The following is a 12,415-nucleotide window of genomic DNA, read 5'->3' on the forward strand; positions in this document are numbered from 1 at the left end:
TTCCTCAGACTGATTGGTTTATGATGAATCGGGGGCTCAAGTGCATTTCTATAGATTGTGCTGTCTTCACTCTACATGGAAACTTAACTACAGGGTGTATACATGTTTTACACACACCAGCTCTTTTTTTTAATTAAGAAATACTTTTTTGAGTTCATGTCCGTAGTAAATCAGAATGACCCAGAAGAACAATATTTCATTGTTGAATAAATATTCCCCTTCTCTCTTTCGCAGAAGAGAAAGAATAGCATATGCTTCTGTGAATTTTCAGAGGAAATGTTATTGGCCAGTATTAACTTTTAGGGTACAAATAAATTTTGACTTTGTCAGTGGGCAAGCCACCTTTGGAGAACAGCTCACAGTAAACCTTCTCCTTTATTTCGCTGACAGCACGTCTTGAAAGGCTGCATAGTTCTCCCCATGTCTGTTAAGTTTCACATCTGATGTAGGAGAGACAGCCAGCATGAGAAAGGAATAACAGTGAGCAGCAGAGTAAGCAATTGGGCCTGCATCTTAATAAGGGAAGGCAGCAGCATGAAAAATGGGAAAAGAAACCAGGGGCTCAGAAAGGCTATTGATGCTATGGCAGCTGTGACTGAGCCAGCAGGCAGCCTCACAACTATCGGCCTATTGTAATGATTTACTGCCTCCCTGCTTCCCTCCTTGTTCCTCCAACCATGACTTTGCACAAGGTTTGGCAAGTAGCAGATGTCCGGAAGATTCTGCAGAGTTTGGTGAGGTTTTCTTCTGTGATGCCTTCCAAAATGGGAGATATTGCAGAACGGTAATCCTTCTTATTTTTGCTGCCAGAAAATACCCACAGAGATGCAAGCAAGTCTACTGGGCTACACAGTGTGGGCTACACAGTGGTCTAAGAAAAACAAATATGTTTCTGTCCTTGGCCTTTCCGACCTTCCACTGACCAATACAGTCCTGTTTGGGAAACTGCCTTACTGAAACTGTCTGGCCATCAAGCTCATTATTGTCTATACCAGCCTTCTCCAACCTGGTGCCCTCCTGATGTTCTTAGATGCCAGCTTCCATCAGTAATAGCCAGCATGGTATAAGGGGAGTTGTTGTCCAATATATCTAGAGGACACCATATTGGGAAAGCCTGGTCTGCCATGATTTGGAGCAGCTCTCCAGGGTTTAAGACTGAGGTATTTCCCAGCCCTAGGTTATTCTGTGATTAAACCTGAGACTTTGTCTTCTATGACTAAGCTATAGGCTTTCTGAATGAGTTCTATCAGGGCTGCTTGTGTCCTGTATTTCAGTGTATTTATTTATTTCCATAAAATTTATATACCACTTGATTGTAAAAAAAAAAACAAAAACCTTTAAGCGGTTTACAAAAGATAAAACAGAAAAAATACACCTCTACTTTAAAACATACAAAGGTTAAAATAATCAAACAAGGTTAAAAATACCTCAGATTTTTATACATTTAGGTATCCTTGTCTAAGTAGGAATGCGTTTAGCAGATTCCAAAAAGGGTACAGTGACGGCGCCTGCCTCAATGCAGTATCTCTATGCCATTAAAACTGCAAAATCTAATACATTTCTTTTCAAGTTTCTGATTTCTATGACTGAGAAGATAAGCATGAAAATATGTAGGTAATATCTGGTATAAAATCCTTGCAAGCCAGAAAGGGAGAAGGACTTTCTATCCATGATTAGGACTTGGGGGTTACCTGTTACCAAGAGTGGAAATTAAATGATCTCCATAGCACTTGGCTGAAGCACAACAAATCTTGAAGATTCCCCACCCACCCACACAAAAAATATAAAAATACAATTGACATAATTTAGGGAGCAATCCTAATTCCTATCTGGGAGCAATGGAGTCACTGTCATATCCCAACCTCAAGTGCTCATGCCGGCTGGCCAAGGGTAGGTTGCGAGGCTCAGATCATGCACGTTGTCAGTAGCTGGAGCAACTTAGGTGCCCACCAGTTCTTTGCTGGCCCAGCTCCCTTCCTTACCCCCTCCTTACCCCCAGAAACACCTGCTGGCCTCCCACTACTGAAGCCTGGGGGAAACCATTCTGAGCCTGGCAGAGGGATACCTTGGCCACCCAGAAACCCAGCCCAGAATGGTGAATTCAGGGTTTGAAATGCTTTATTTTTTAGGCTATAGAGTCTGGTTTTTATTTTAATTTTCCTAGGTGCAGAGTATATACACAGTATTGTATCCATGCATGAATGCTTTTAGGACAAGAAAGTCCAGCTTGTATATGTATACATAACTTCCCACTGGATTCAGTGGAGCTTACTTCCAAGTAAGCACACTCGGCAGCATTTTCCTAACAAATGTTCATGTGCAGAACGGCGGGGCCCTGAAAAGTTTAAGGAATATGCCAGTCTAAATGACACAGTCTTGTCTGAAAGTTTTGCTGTGCTATTGTTAATGTGTGGCACTAGAGGCCGAGGAGATAAACACGAGAGTTTTTTTTAGTTTTCCCTCAGGCTGTTTACTGTGTTGCTCTGACAGCCCTCCTGCATAGGCAATGTCACTGTATTATGCAGGCAGTTACTGATTGTTGTTTAGAACGGACTTTTTTTTAATATAGAAGGAGGGAGGAGGGAACTGAAATGACAGAAGGCTATTTGAAGTCACGTAAAAAGTGTAAGATGGAGGGTGGGAATGAAACTATTGTTGATACCAGAGCCTGTTACTGGGACATTCCCTAATTCAGAATAGTGAGAAAATGTTTCTATTTTCTCAGAATGAATTTTGTGACTATGCTAACATAAGAAAACAATCCTATACACAACAGAAGTGGGGGAAACTTAGGCCTGGGGGCTGAATTCAGCCCTCCATTATGATTTCTCTGGTCCTCGGTAGAGGCAAATTTAGGGAGGCACAAGTGGTGCAGCTGCATTGGGCGCTGGGCGAAGGAGAGTGTCTTATCAAAGCCCAGTAAGCTCTTGCCCAGCTTTGGGAAGGTGTGTGAGGGCTCTTACAGGGTCCTCGGGTCCTCTTGCCTCCTTGCCAAAGCTGTGCTGCCAGGCAAGCACTTAACTGGGCTTTGGGAAGGAGGTAAGGGGGCTACAGGACCCTGCCAGAGCCTCGTGCCTCCTTCTCAAAGCCCAGCTGAGGCTGGCGCCACAATTTCAAAATCTGCTATTCCCCCCCCCCCCCATCGGAACTATTGGTTTTATGCATAAGTAATTTATGCAAATATAATCAATTAACTAAAACTGAAATGATTACTTGATTGATTAAGATGCCTTTAACGTTTTGGTCTGCTCTAGATAAGGGAAAATTTGTGCAAGCCAGCATGTTTCTTCATGTCTGTGTGTACTGGCTTAATAACTGAACGTGCAAATGGGTGCTGTCCCCTTCTTTTGTGGCACTGCAGTGCTCCATACAGCACTTTGAGCACTGTATGTCCATCAGGAAGAGCCCCTGGAATCTGTTTGGGGATCTGGAGAACAAACACAGCATAGACTCACCTGCATCTCCCCAGTCATCTAATTGGCATCATTGCTGGTGTGTTGTATGACTTGTATCCAGTTCTGCAGCTCACGCAAGGGAGCTTGTGCGAGGAGAATTCCCCATTCTGGCCTCCAAAATGCATGCTCTGCGCCGCCACCCTCCCAAAAGCCTTTCCTGAGAGGCTTCTCCCTTGTGTGAGCAAACCCCAAAGATCTGATTACACATAGCCCAAGATACTTGATGGGGGTTTGTAGTGGCAGAAAGTCCTCATGCAACAGCCCATTAGCTCACCTTCATACAATAGGGCCATTGAACATTTTCACACTGGAGCCTTAAACAAATGTTTGCCCAAAGCACTTTGAAATGCAAATGTAAAAACTTAACATTTGAATTAGAATGGCTTCTTCTAATTTCTATTGCACATCAACAATGATCGAAGAAATTGTACATGAGAGGCTCAAAAGCATATTACATTTCACATGCAAAGATATCCTGCTGCTTACTTACAGACAGTTGAAATAGGTTTTCAGTTTAGTATTATTCTCTAAGTGCCTTTCATATGGATTCTGATTGTGAGCCTGAGTTCACGGGTTTTCAAGCCATAACCAAACATTGCATTTTATTTAATTGCTTCTTTTATGCTTCCCCCTATAGCTCCTTACTGCAGCTTAAACCATATTGTGAAGAATGGTGGAATTGTAAATAAAACCAGGGGTACAGCTGGCAGCACCGTTCGCTATTATTGTAAACCTGGATATAGAATAATTGGCCATAGCAATGCAACTTGTAGACGTCACCCAAATGGCATGTATCAGTGGGATTTCCCTGTTCCTCTCTGTCAAGGTAAGATCCTGTTTCTTAACAACACATGCACGCACACACACAAATTTGAAATTATGGTGGTATCACAGATTTTTGGAGTGGAGGAAACCCTGACCCTTAGTCTTTGTTTCTTACACCTACCCATTTATGGCACCTAAGCATGAATAGAAAGCCTGCTGTTATGTAGAACTGCCTCCACTGATTCTGCTGACACCCATTTCACATAAGAAACTGAATAGGAATGTTATGTTAATAAATAGTGAAAGATTAATGTGGTAATCTGAATGCCCAAGAGAAAACAGTCCTTTAACCGCAACAGCTTCTCCTGAAGAGACATGCATTTAAAGTCATTGTGCATTTTAAACTGCAGCTTGTCTCTTCAGCCTTGAGAATAGCATTCTTTCCTTGCACACTGTGGACATATACATTAAGAATATTTCATTTTGAGGGTACAATACGCCTCGTCAAATTATATATCGCCTTGAAGTCCTTAAGATAGCTCTGTGAGGTCGGCCACAATTCTTGTTTCCTTATATTGTAGATGAGTGACTTATGGTTTGTTTAAGGACACCTAGATTTGAACTGGCTGTTTCCTGGATCACATCTCGCTTGCTTTCAATTATGGCTATAGTAGAGATCTTCAGACGTGTAATGGTCATCCCTCCCACCTTCAACCTGCTAGCACCCAGCCAAAATTCTTGCACAAAAACATTTTAGCCTTAAGGAAAACAAATTATTTTTTAAAACCATCTAGCACAAGACATACTAACGTATTTTTTTAAAATGGAGGATTCCCCCGAGATCCTTTCATGATGTCTGTAGTACCAGTAAAACTGATACCATTGGGTTTAGTTTGTAATTAAATGCTAAAATTGTACTGTAAATAGTTATTGAAATGTAATTTTAGAAAACAGTGCTGTTACTTTCTGTTTCTCTTCTACAACAGTCTGCCCTCTCCCCCACCCCACCCCAGTTTTCATAAGAACACGTTTCTAACTTGGGTTAAGCTGTTAAGGTCAGGTGGTATTTTTCATTTCCCATCTTGTCAAGGGGCAACTCAGCTAATAAAGCACTTGCTGCTGCATAAAGGACTTGACTCCCTTCCAAGGAATAATAATTTATTGTTATTACTGTTACTTTCAGCTGCTGAAGCAGCAGAAACCTGCACAAGCAGCACTACATTCAAAATAATTATACCTGAAGAAAATAGCAGTGTCTACAGTTAAGGGTGCTGAAGCATTTCCATCATAATATCAATTTTCTAGCTTCCTAGTATTTGGTTTAAGGTTTGCTTGTTGCTGGGTTTCTCCTTCCAACCTCTTCCCTGCTCAAGTTTTTGGGAAGGAAGGAGCATTTGGCATAGCCACCCACCCCATATTTTTCCATCTATGAGACACCCCCTATTTTGGGGGACTCTGATTTAAGGAAATGGGGGGAGATGGCCCCCATGTATAAGACGCCCCCAAATTTTGGACACTATTTTTTAGGGGGGGGATACCCAGTCATACCTGGAAAATATGGTAATTCTCAATATGTATATATAGAGAGAGAGAGAGAGAATAAAATATATAGAAATCATTATCATAACATCTTTGCAGTTCTCCATAAGAGAATCCATTTGCACAGGCGAAGCGTATGGAACTGCATGGGATGCCAGAATGCCAATCAAATAATTTTGTAAATACTTGTTAGGAAAGTATTGCAGCATGTGTAATTGTGCACAGGGGGTAGAGATTGCCCATACTGCTGCCACATTTTTTATTAAAACCATGTTTAAGCTATTCAGTCAATCAAAGCAACAGTACTAAATCAAAAATTAAAATAATTAAATGAATATTAAAACAAGTAACAAAAGTATCCAAAACAACCAAGAAAACAGTAGTCAGTGAAAGCTAGTTCATCCACTCATGTTTTGGATAGGTTTTGTCTTGAAAGGCTAGGTGAAAGATACTAGACTAAGATTTACTTGTCTGCTCAGTAATTTTTTAAAAAAATTATGTGTTTTATGGTGGATCATGTTCTGCTTTTGTTGTATTTTCTTGCTGCTGTTGCTGTATATCTGCAATCTGTGTGGATGCAGAGCAATTTATAAAAGCTTAAAATAAATTAAAGAGCAGAAGGACAATTTAGTTTAAAAGCCTGGCTGTATTTTAAAGAAGCGCTTAAACAGGATTCTTTGGAGGAAGCTTTGTGCTTCAAAAGTATGGTGTGTTCACAGTCTGCGTTCTTACGGTGGTGTCCTGACTTTGGAACAGCCACCCCAGCACGTTTTGCAAGGGACCTACAGCATCCTAATTCATATTAGAGGAAGGAGCTCTTTACATGCACTACAGATTATTTAGGCTCTTTAAATCAAAGCCATTGTGCCTTGAAGCAAACTAGTAGCCAGTGACATCCTTAATGCTGAGGAGGTGTTCTTTCAAACTGATATGCTTTCAGTGAATTTAAATCAAACTTTCCCCTTGTCCGTGTTCGTTTAAACAACAGTGTCTAGCTGCCTGCAACAGCTAGAAAGCACTGTTGCAGGCTCGTTGAATACTGTGGCTAAAAGTCCCGTGGAAGTGACATTGTGTTACGATGTGAGGATGTAGCACATTGTAACACACGGCCACTTACAGAAGACTGTAAGCCAAAGATTTTGATGTGTATGATAAGCACCACATAAAAAGAAACAAAGAATCAAGAAGTCCTTTGATCACATTGCACAAATGTAGGTTGGAACGACTCCTGTCTGGGAAAGGTTCGTGGACATGCAGTCTAATCTGCATTTCCACATTCTAATCTGAACATGGTCTGGCAGATGCAGAATAGGGAGGTTTGCTCCAACTGCATTATTGAAATCCTATTGCATAAGCTGCAAACTTTCATTCAAGAAAATAATTAAATGCTACAGTAGCACAAATAAACCCATTCAGGAAATAATTTATGCTGCCTTGAATTCATATTTGTACCTATATGTTTAACATCTTGATAAATTCCCGCTTATGTACATAAACACAGTTTAGACGATTAAGTGACTCCTTCCAAGCTTTTGATAAATATATTTTCATTATAATGGAAACGGAAAACATAGCAAAACTATAACAAATGAAATGGTTGGTTTCCACCTCAAGCCGGAAAAAAGTTATACTCATAAGCAGCCCAGATCAGCATTTGAGCAAAGAGTATCTATACTGAGATCCATTATTCAAATATAAGAAGTACTCATGTTTTATATCGGTATCCATACTATTATATGTGACAATGCTGCCTTTGTGAGGGGAAATGTTTTATTATTGTTTCTTTTGTTATTAGGCCTCAGCACAATTATTATAAAGTGAGTCTCTTAGCAACAGTAATAAGTTAAATGTGTAATGTATGTATTATTGTTATTATTTCCTGTAAAGTTTCAGATTTGACAACAGTAATGATTACTTCCTGAGGCAAATAGCTTTTCCACTTTTCTTCCTCTTTTCAGCTGTATCTTGTGGTATTCCGGAATCTCCCGGAAATGGCTCAGTCTGGGGTAATGAGTTTATTTTGGGCAGCAGGGTGATATATGAATGTAATGAGGGCTTCAAGCTAGATTCTAGTCAACAAGCAACAGCAGTATGTCAAGAAGATGGATTGTGGAGCAATAAAGGAAGGCCACCCGTCTGTAAACGTAAGTATAGAATTCAGAAAAAATATGTACCCGTTTAGAAACTATATTTTACTTCTTCCCAGTAACAGTTAAGTACAATAGAATTCCTCCCCCCGCCCCAATGAGATGGCAAATCTGAGTTGAATCTGAGTTTAGAAAGCTCTGGACAACTCCAGAGCAACACTTAGCACACCACCGATCAGTCTTCATCTAAGTTAACTGAGCCGTAACATCCATTAGCTTCCAGAATGACATTGGGATGGGAAAGATATTATGTAAACACCACTACATTAATGTGGAGTTGGGCTGGTCTGAACCTGCATTTTACTGTCCTAGTCCTTTTTCCTGTTTGAAGTGGAAATGGAGGATATACTTGTCATTGGTTACACTTTGTTGAAAGTAGGCAAAATACCGTTCTTTTCCATAGATAAGGTTTTTTTTTATTTAATAATTACGTTAAAAATTTGGGGTCATCTTATATATGGATAGTGCATAGGGGGAATGTGTGATTGGTTGCTGCTGCAAGCCGGAGATTGTCTGAGGCTATTGGGCAAGTTATTGGTGGCTGTGGCAAGGTCTAGTGTTGATTGGCTGTTGCTGCGGCAATTGGGCGGGCGATTGGCGGCTTCTTCCAGTGAGGGGACAGACGATAGGTGGTTCTTGTGATGCATGAGAGTGGCAGCGTAGGTCAGGCGGGTGAGCGATTTTCAGCAATCCCCATATAAAAAGCTCATCAACTCTGAGCCCCCCCCCCCCCAAAGTAAAGCTCAACAACTATGGGCAATCTCCCACCATATCCTTAATTTGGAGTCCCCCAAAATACCTTATACCTTATGGCGTGTTATACACAGAAAAATATGGTAATTCAGTGGAACAAGTGTTCCTTAGCTCTTCTAGCTGGAGCTGGCTGTTTCATATGCAGATGATACAGATATGACTAATGGAGATGAATGAAGGTACTAGCAACCACAAACAAGCTTAGCGGCGAAGAACAGTGGTTCTCAACCTTGGGTCCGCAGATGTATTTGGCCTACAACTCCCATGATCCCTAGCTCACAGGACCAGTAGCCAGGGATGATGGGAGTTGTAGGCCAAAATATATCTGGGGACCCAAGGTTGAGAAAGGCTCTGAGCTAAGAGTTGATCTTGGAATTGGAAATTTTAGCAGTGGTGTTTAATCATGTCATTCCTGTCAGCAATGAGTGGCAGACCCAACAAATTGTTGTGGGAAGCCCTAAGCCTCATGCGAACAGCTTGAGAAGTGATACATCTGAGATCTAAAGGAAATTTCAGACACTGTACCTAGAATAATGCTGTCTTCTACATATGCACCTCTATGCATCCGTGCAACACTAGCACTAGTAACACTTTCTAATAACAGAAAGATTGTGGTCGCTTCCAGCTCTTCAGTTATATGATTCTATGAAATGTACACGTTACAACATGGTTTGGGGCCCTGGCGTCTTTTTCAAACTTTCACATCAAATACTTCTATTGGACCTTATCGTCCTCTTGATCTATGTCTCTATGAGTCACACTTGTCCTAAGAAACCCAGACAATTCAATTGGAAAAGCAGAGATTGTAAGAAAGAAGTATTTCTTTTTCTTAATTGTTCATTGTCATTGCACAGTAACTACTGACCAGTCCCTCAAGAACTTAATGGCATGCCCAATTGCCAGTTTTCTTTATAAGAAACATAGTTGATATTTTCAGATTGCTTATTGGCTGCAGAGAGGGAAAAGGAAGAGACACCTTTTAAAATCTGCTCATTTCCCTTCTATGACCATTATTTGAAACCAGCATAATTATCTGTATTTATGGTATATTTGATTAATTCTGCTTCTTCTACAGAGGGGGATTTAAGGGATTTTTCTATAGTTTAAACATAGTTATGTCTGCTCAGTGCATTTGAATGAATTGGTTTGCATTGGGTGCTTACATTATTAAAACAGCTTTATTGTTTCCTTTTCCTTTCTAGAAAATATTTTCTTCACTTTCTAAGCTCTTTTCATAACTGTGTTGTGACATTTTCCTTTCTGTGTTTGATAAACATGAACTTTCTGACATGCCATTATCATTTGGGAGATAACTATGCACAATTTATTTCAGCTCATAATTCAGTTTATTATACTGACACCACCTTTCTGCATATCAAAATGTGTTGTTGCATTTGGGATCACTCTTTACCCTCTTCGTGCAGCAATCAAACCTTACATTTTCACCTCTTAAGAGCACCAAAGCCTACTTTTCAAAAAATTCAATGCAACAGGAAAATCTGTGCGATGGGTGTGCTAAAAATACCAAACCACATAATGAAAGAAAACTGGACCTTACCTTTGCTTGATCCTATTTAGATTGTTTCTAATTAATGTATTATTTTGGTTTATTTTTCTAAACTTTCCTTAAAAATTCAGGGAAAGCTGGTTTATGCATTTAATAAATAATGTTGCTACTAATGGACTGGTCATTATAACTGATTCTTACTTGAAAGAGAAGCCAGGGCAGCTTATTTTTAAATCATAAATGAAACCTATTTTGTGATGTTTAACACTTCTATTATCCAGATACTAGAGTTACCACAAAATATTGGATAACAAAAATTTGAAGGCAAATTTGGAGATTTCTGCTTAGGGAAAAAAGCTGAGAAATGATCATGAAATGCTAAGAGACTTTTGATAAGACTCTCAAAGCTTCTCATGGGAAGAGAAGAATGGAGTTTTATAGACCCCTTAAGTTTATAGTGAATTCCTCCCAAGGTGATATCCAAGGTGAATTTCAAGATTTTGTCTTGGCTAAAGTGCTGAGAGCTTTGGCAGGAAGACGAACGTATTTTGATAAACCAGTACAATTTACCACCAGTTAGCTTTTATACCTCCATGTCATAAAAAAGGACATCCAAACCCAATATGTCCACTTTCATATAATACTTCTGGTGCATCTTTAATCTTTGCTGCACCTTCACTTAAGTAGTAAGTGGTAAATGGCAATATGTGTAGAATTTGTTCTCTTGTCAGTTGCAACCCTTGAAATTAGTAGACGTCTAGTGAAGGAATGAGCTGGGCTCAGAAAAAATCATAATTACTAGATATACCAACAAAGCCTTGGGGGTTTGTTACACTAACCTCATAGAACATCACTATGAGCCCCTGATATATATTTTTTCTCCAGCTCGGATTGCGTTCTTATTTGCAGAAGAATTCCCAAGTTTACTCATCTTCTCGCCCAACCATCAGCCTGGCTTGATGTTCTAAATCCCATTTCCTCTTAACAACACTTACCTGGCTTGGACCATAGGGAGGGAAGTAGGGAGACCTGATAGTTCGCTCTCTCCTCCCTCTGGGACATTGGCAGTGCCAGTGAATAAAGGACTCAGTGCCAGATCAGTCTGAGTAATAAAATCAGCTATTTATTCCCCCCCCCCCCCTTTTAAAGGAAACAGTGTATTATTTTCTGAGCCACTATAATTTAACATGGAGGGGAGAGGGTAAAGTTACCTATCACTAGTACCTGGGTTAATTAGAAGTCCATTTCACAATCCAGTCAGCCCTTTGGGTGAGGTTTAAACCATTATTTTACTCTTTGAAGGCTTAGAGGTAGTTAAGTCTACTTAAAATTTAAATTGATGGGCCTTTTCTGTTCTGTATCTCCAGCACTGGCTACAAGGTGAATCTGATAGTTCTCCACCTATTCTGGAGTGACATACGTTTGTACTTTGAAATACTTTTTACCTCGGAAATAGTCCTCTGTTTTGGCAGTGCACATGTGTGTTGGTGTAGGTAAATAATCTCATTCTAGTGATGTGACATATAGTCATACTTGAAGGATGTAATTACATTTACTTCAGTATACTTGGAAGCAGGCAGCAGTTAATACATATATCAACAGAAACAAATCAGCATAGAAAAGAGGACAACATTTTTCCTCTACATCTAGACAAATCTGACATCATCTCTGATTCAGATGCCATGTATAAAAATAGCAAGTGTCACTGGTGTCTGAGGTATAAGAGAGAGACTGATGGGTGTCTCAGTAATTTGTTCTAAATACAGCAGCTGTTAAGTAGGCCGTATTTTAATTCAAGAATAAAGCAGTTCTGATAAATCAGAGGAATTTGCTGCAAAATTAAACGGCACTGTGGCACAAGCAGTTTTCTGTCACTTATATATTTAACGGCTTTGCATATTCTTTTTTTAAAAAATAAATGCTATGCCATTACCATATTCTCTGCACATTTTATTTTTCCAGTGCGCAGAGAGATGTATATAGAAAGAGAAACAGATAGACAAAGAGGCACAAGGTCACATTGGTGATCTTGAGCCACTTGTTATTTCTCAGTTCAGCACACTTGTTTTGAGGGTAGGAAAGGGAGAAGAACCTTGCACAGCATCCTGAGCTCCTAAAAGGAAAGGCTTGGTGAGATGGATAGGTAGATCTAAAAAGTCACAGACTTCCAGCTGCCAGAAAATTCCTTCAACACCAACTGGAGAATGGAGAAGGTCTCAGAAGAGAGGAATTGGTCTGGCTTGCTCCCT

The 12,415-nt window shown here is 39.9% G+C and overlaps 1 protein-coding gene across 4 annotated transcripts in view; it reads left to right on the top strand.

The window, feature by feature from the left end:
* CSMD1 (CUB and Sushi multiple domains 1) overlaps positions 1–12,415 on the top strand; it is a 949,787-nt gene that overhangs the window by 873,440 nt on the left and 63,932 nt on the right. For all 4 annotated transcript variants that reach the window (XM_083729648.1, XM_083729649.1, XM_083729651.1 and 1 more), the window contains 2 exons: positions 4,093–4,281; positions 7,718–7,903. In XM_083729648.1, coding sequence (XP_083585774.1) covers positions 4,093–4,281; positions 7,718–7,903 — 375 coding nt within the window. The remainder of the gene's footprint in view (positions 1–4,092; positions 4,282–7,717; positions 7,904–12,415) is intronic.

Source organism: Podarcis gaigeae (genome assembly GCF_964106915.1).
Source record: "Podarcis gaigeae genome assembly, chromosome: 3".
NCBI lineage: Eukaryota > Metazoa > Chordata > Lepidosauria > Squamata > Lacertidae > Podarcis > Podarcis gaigeae.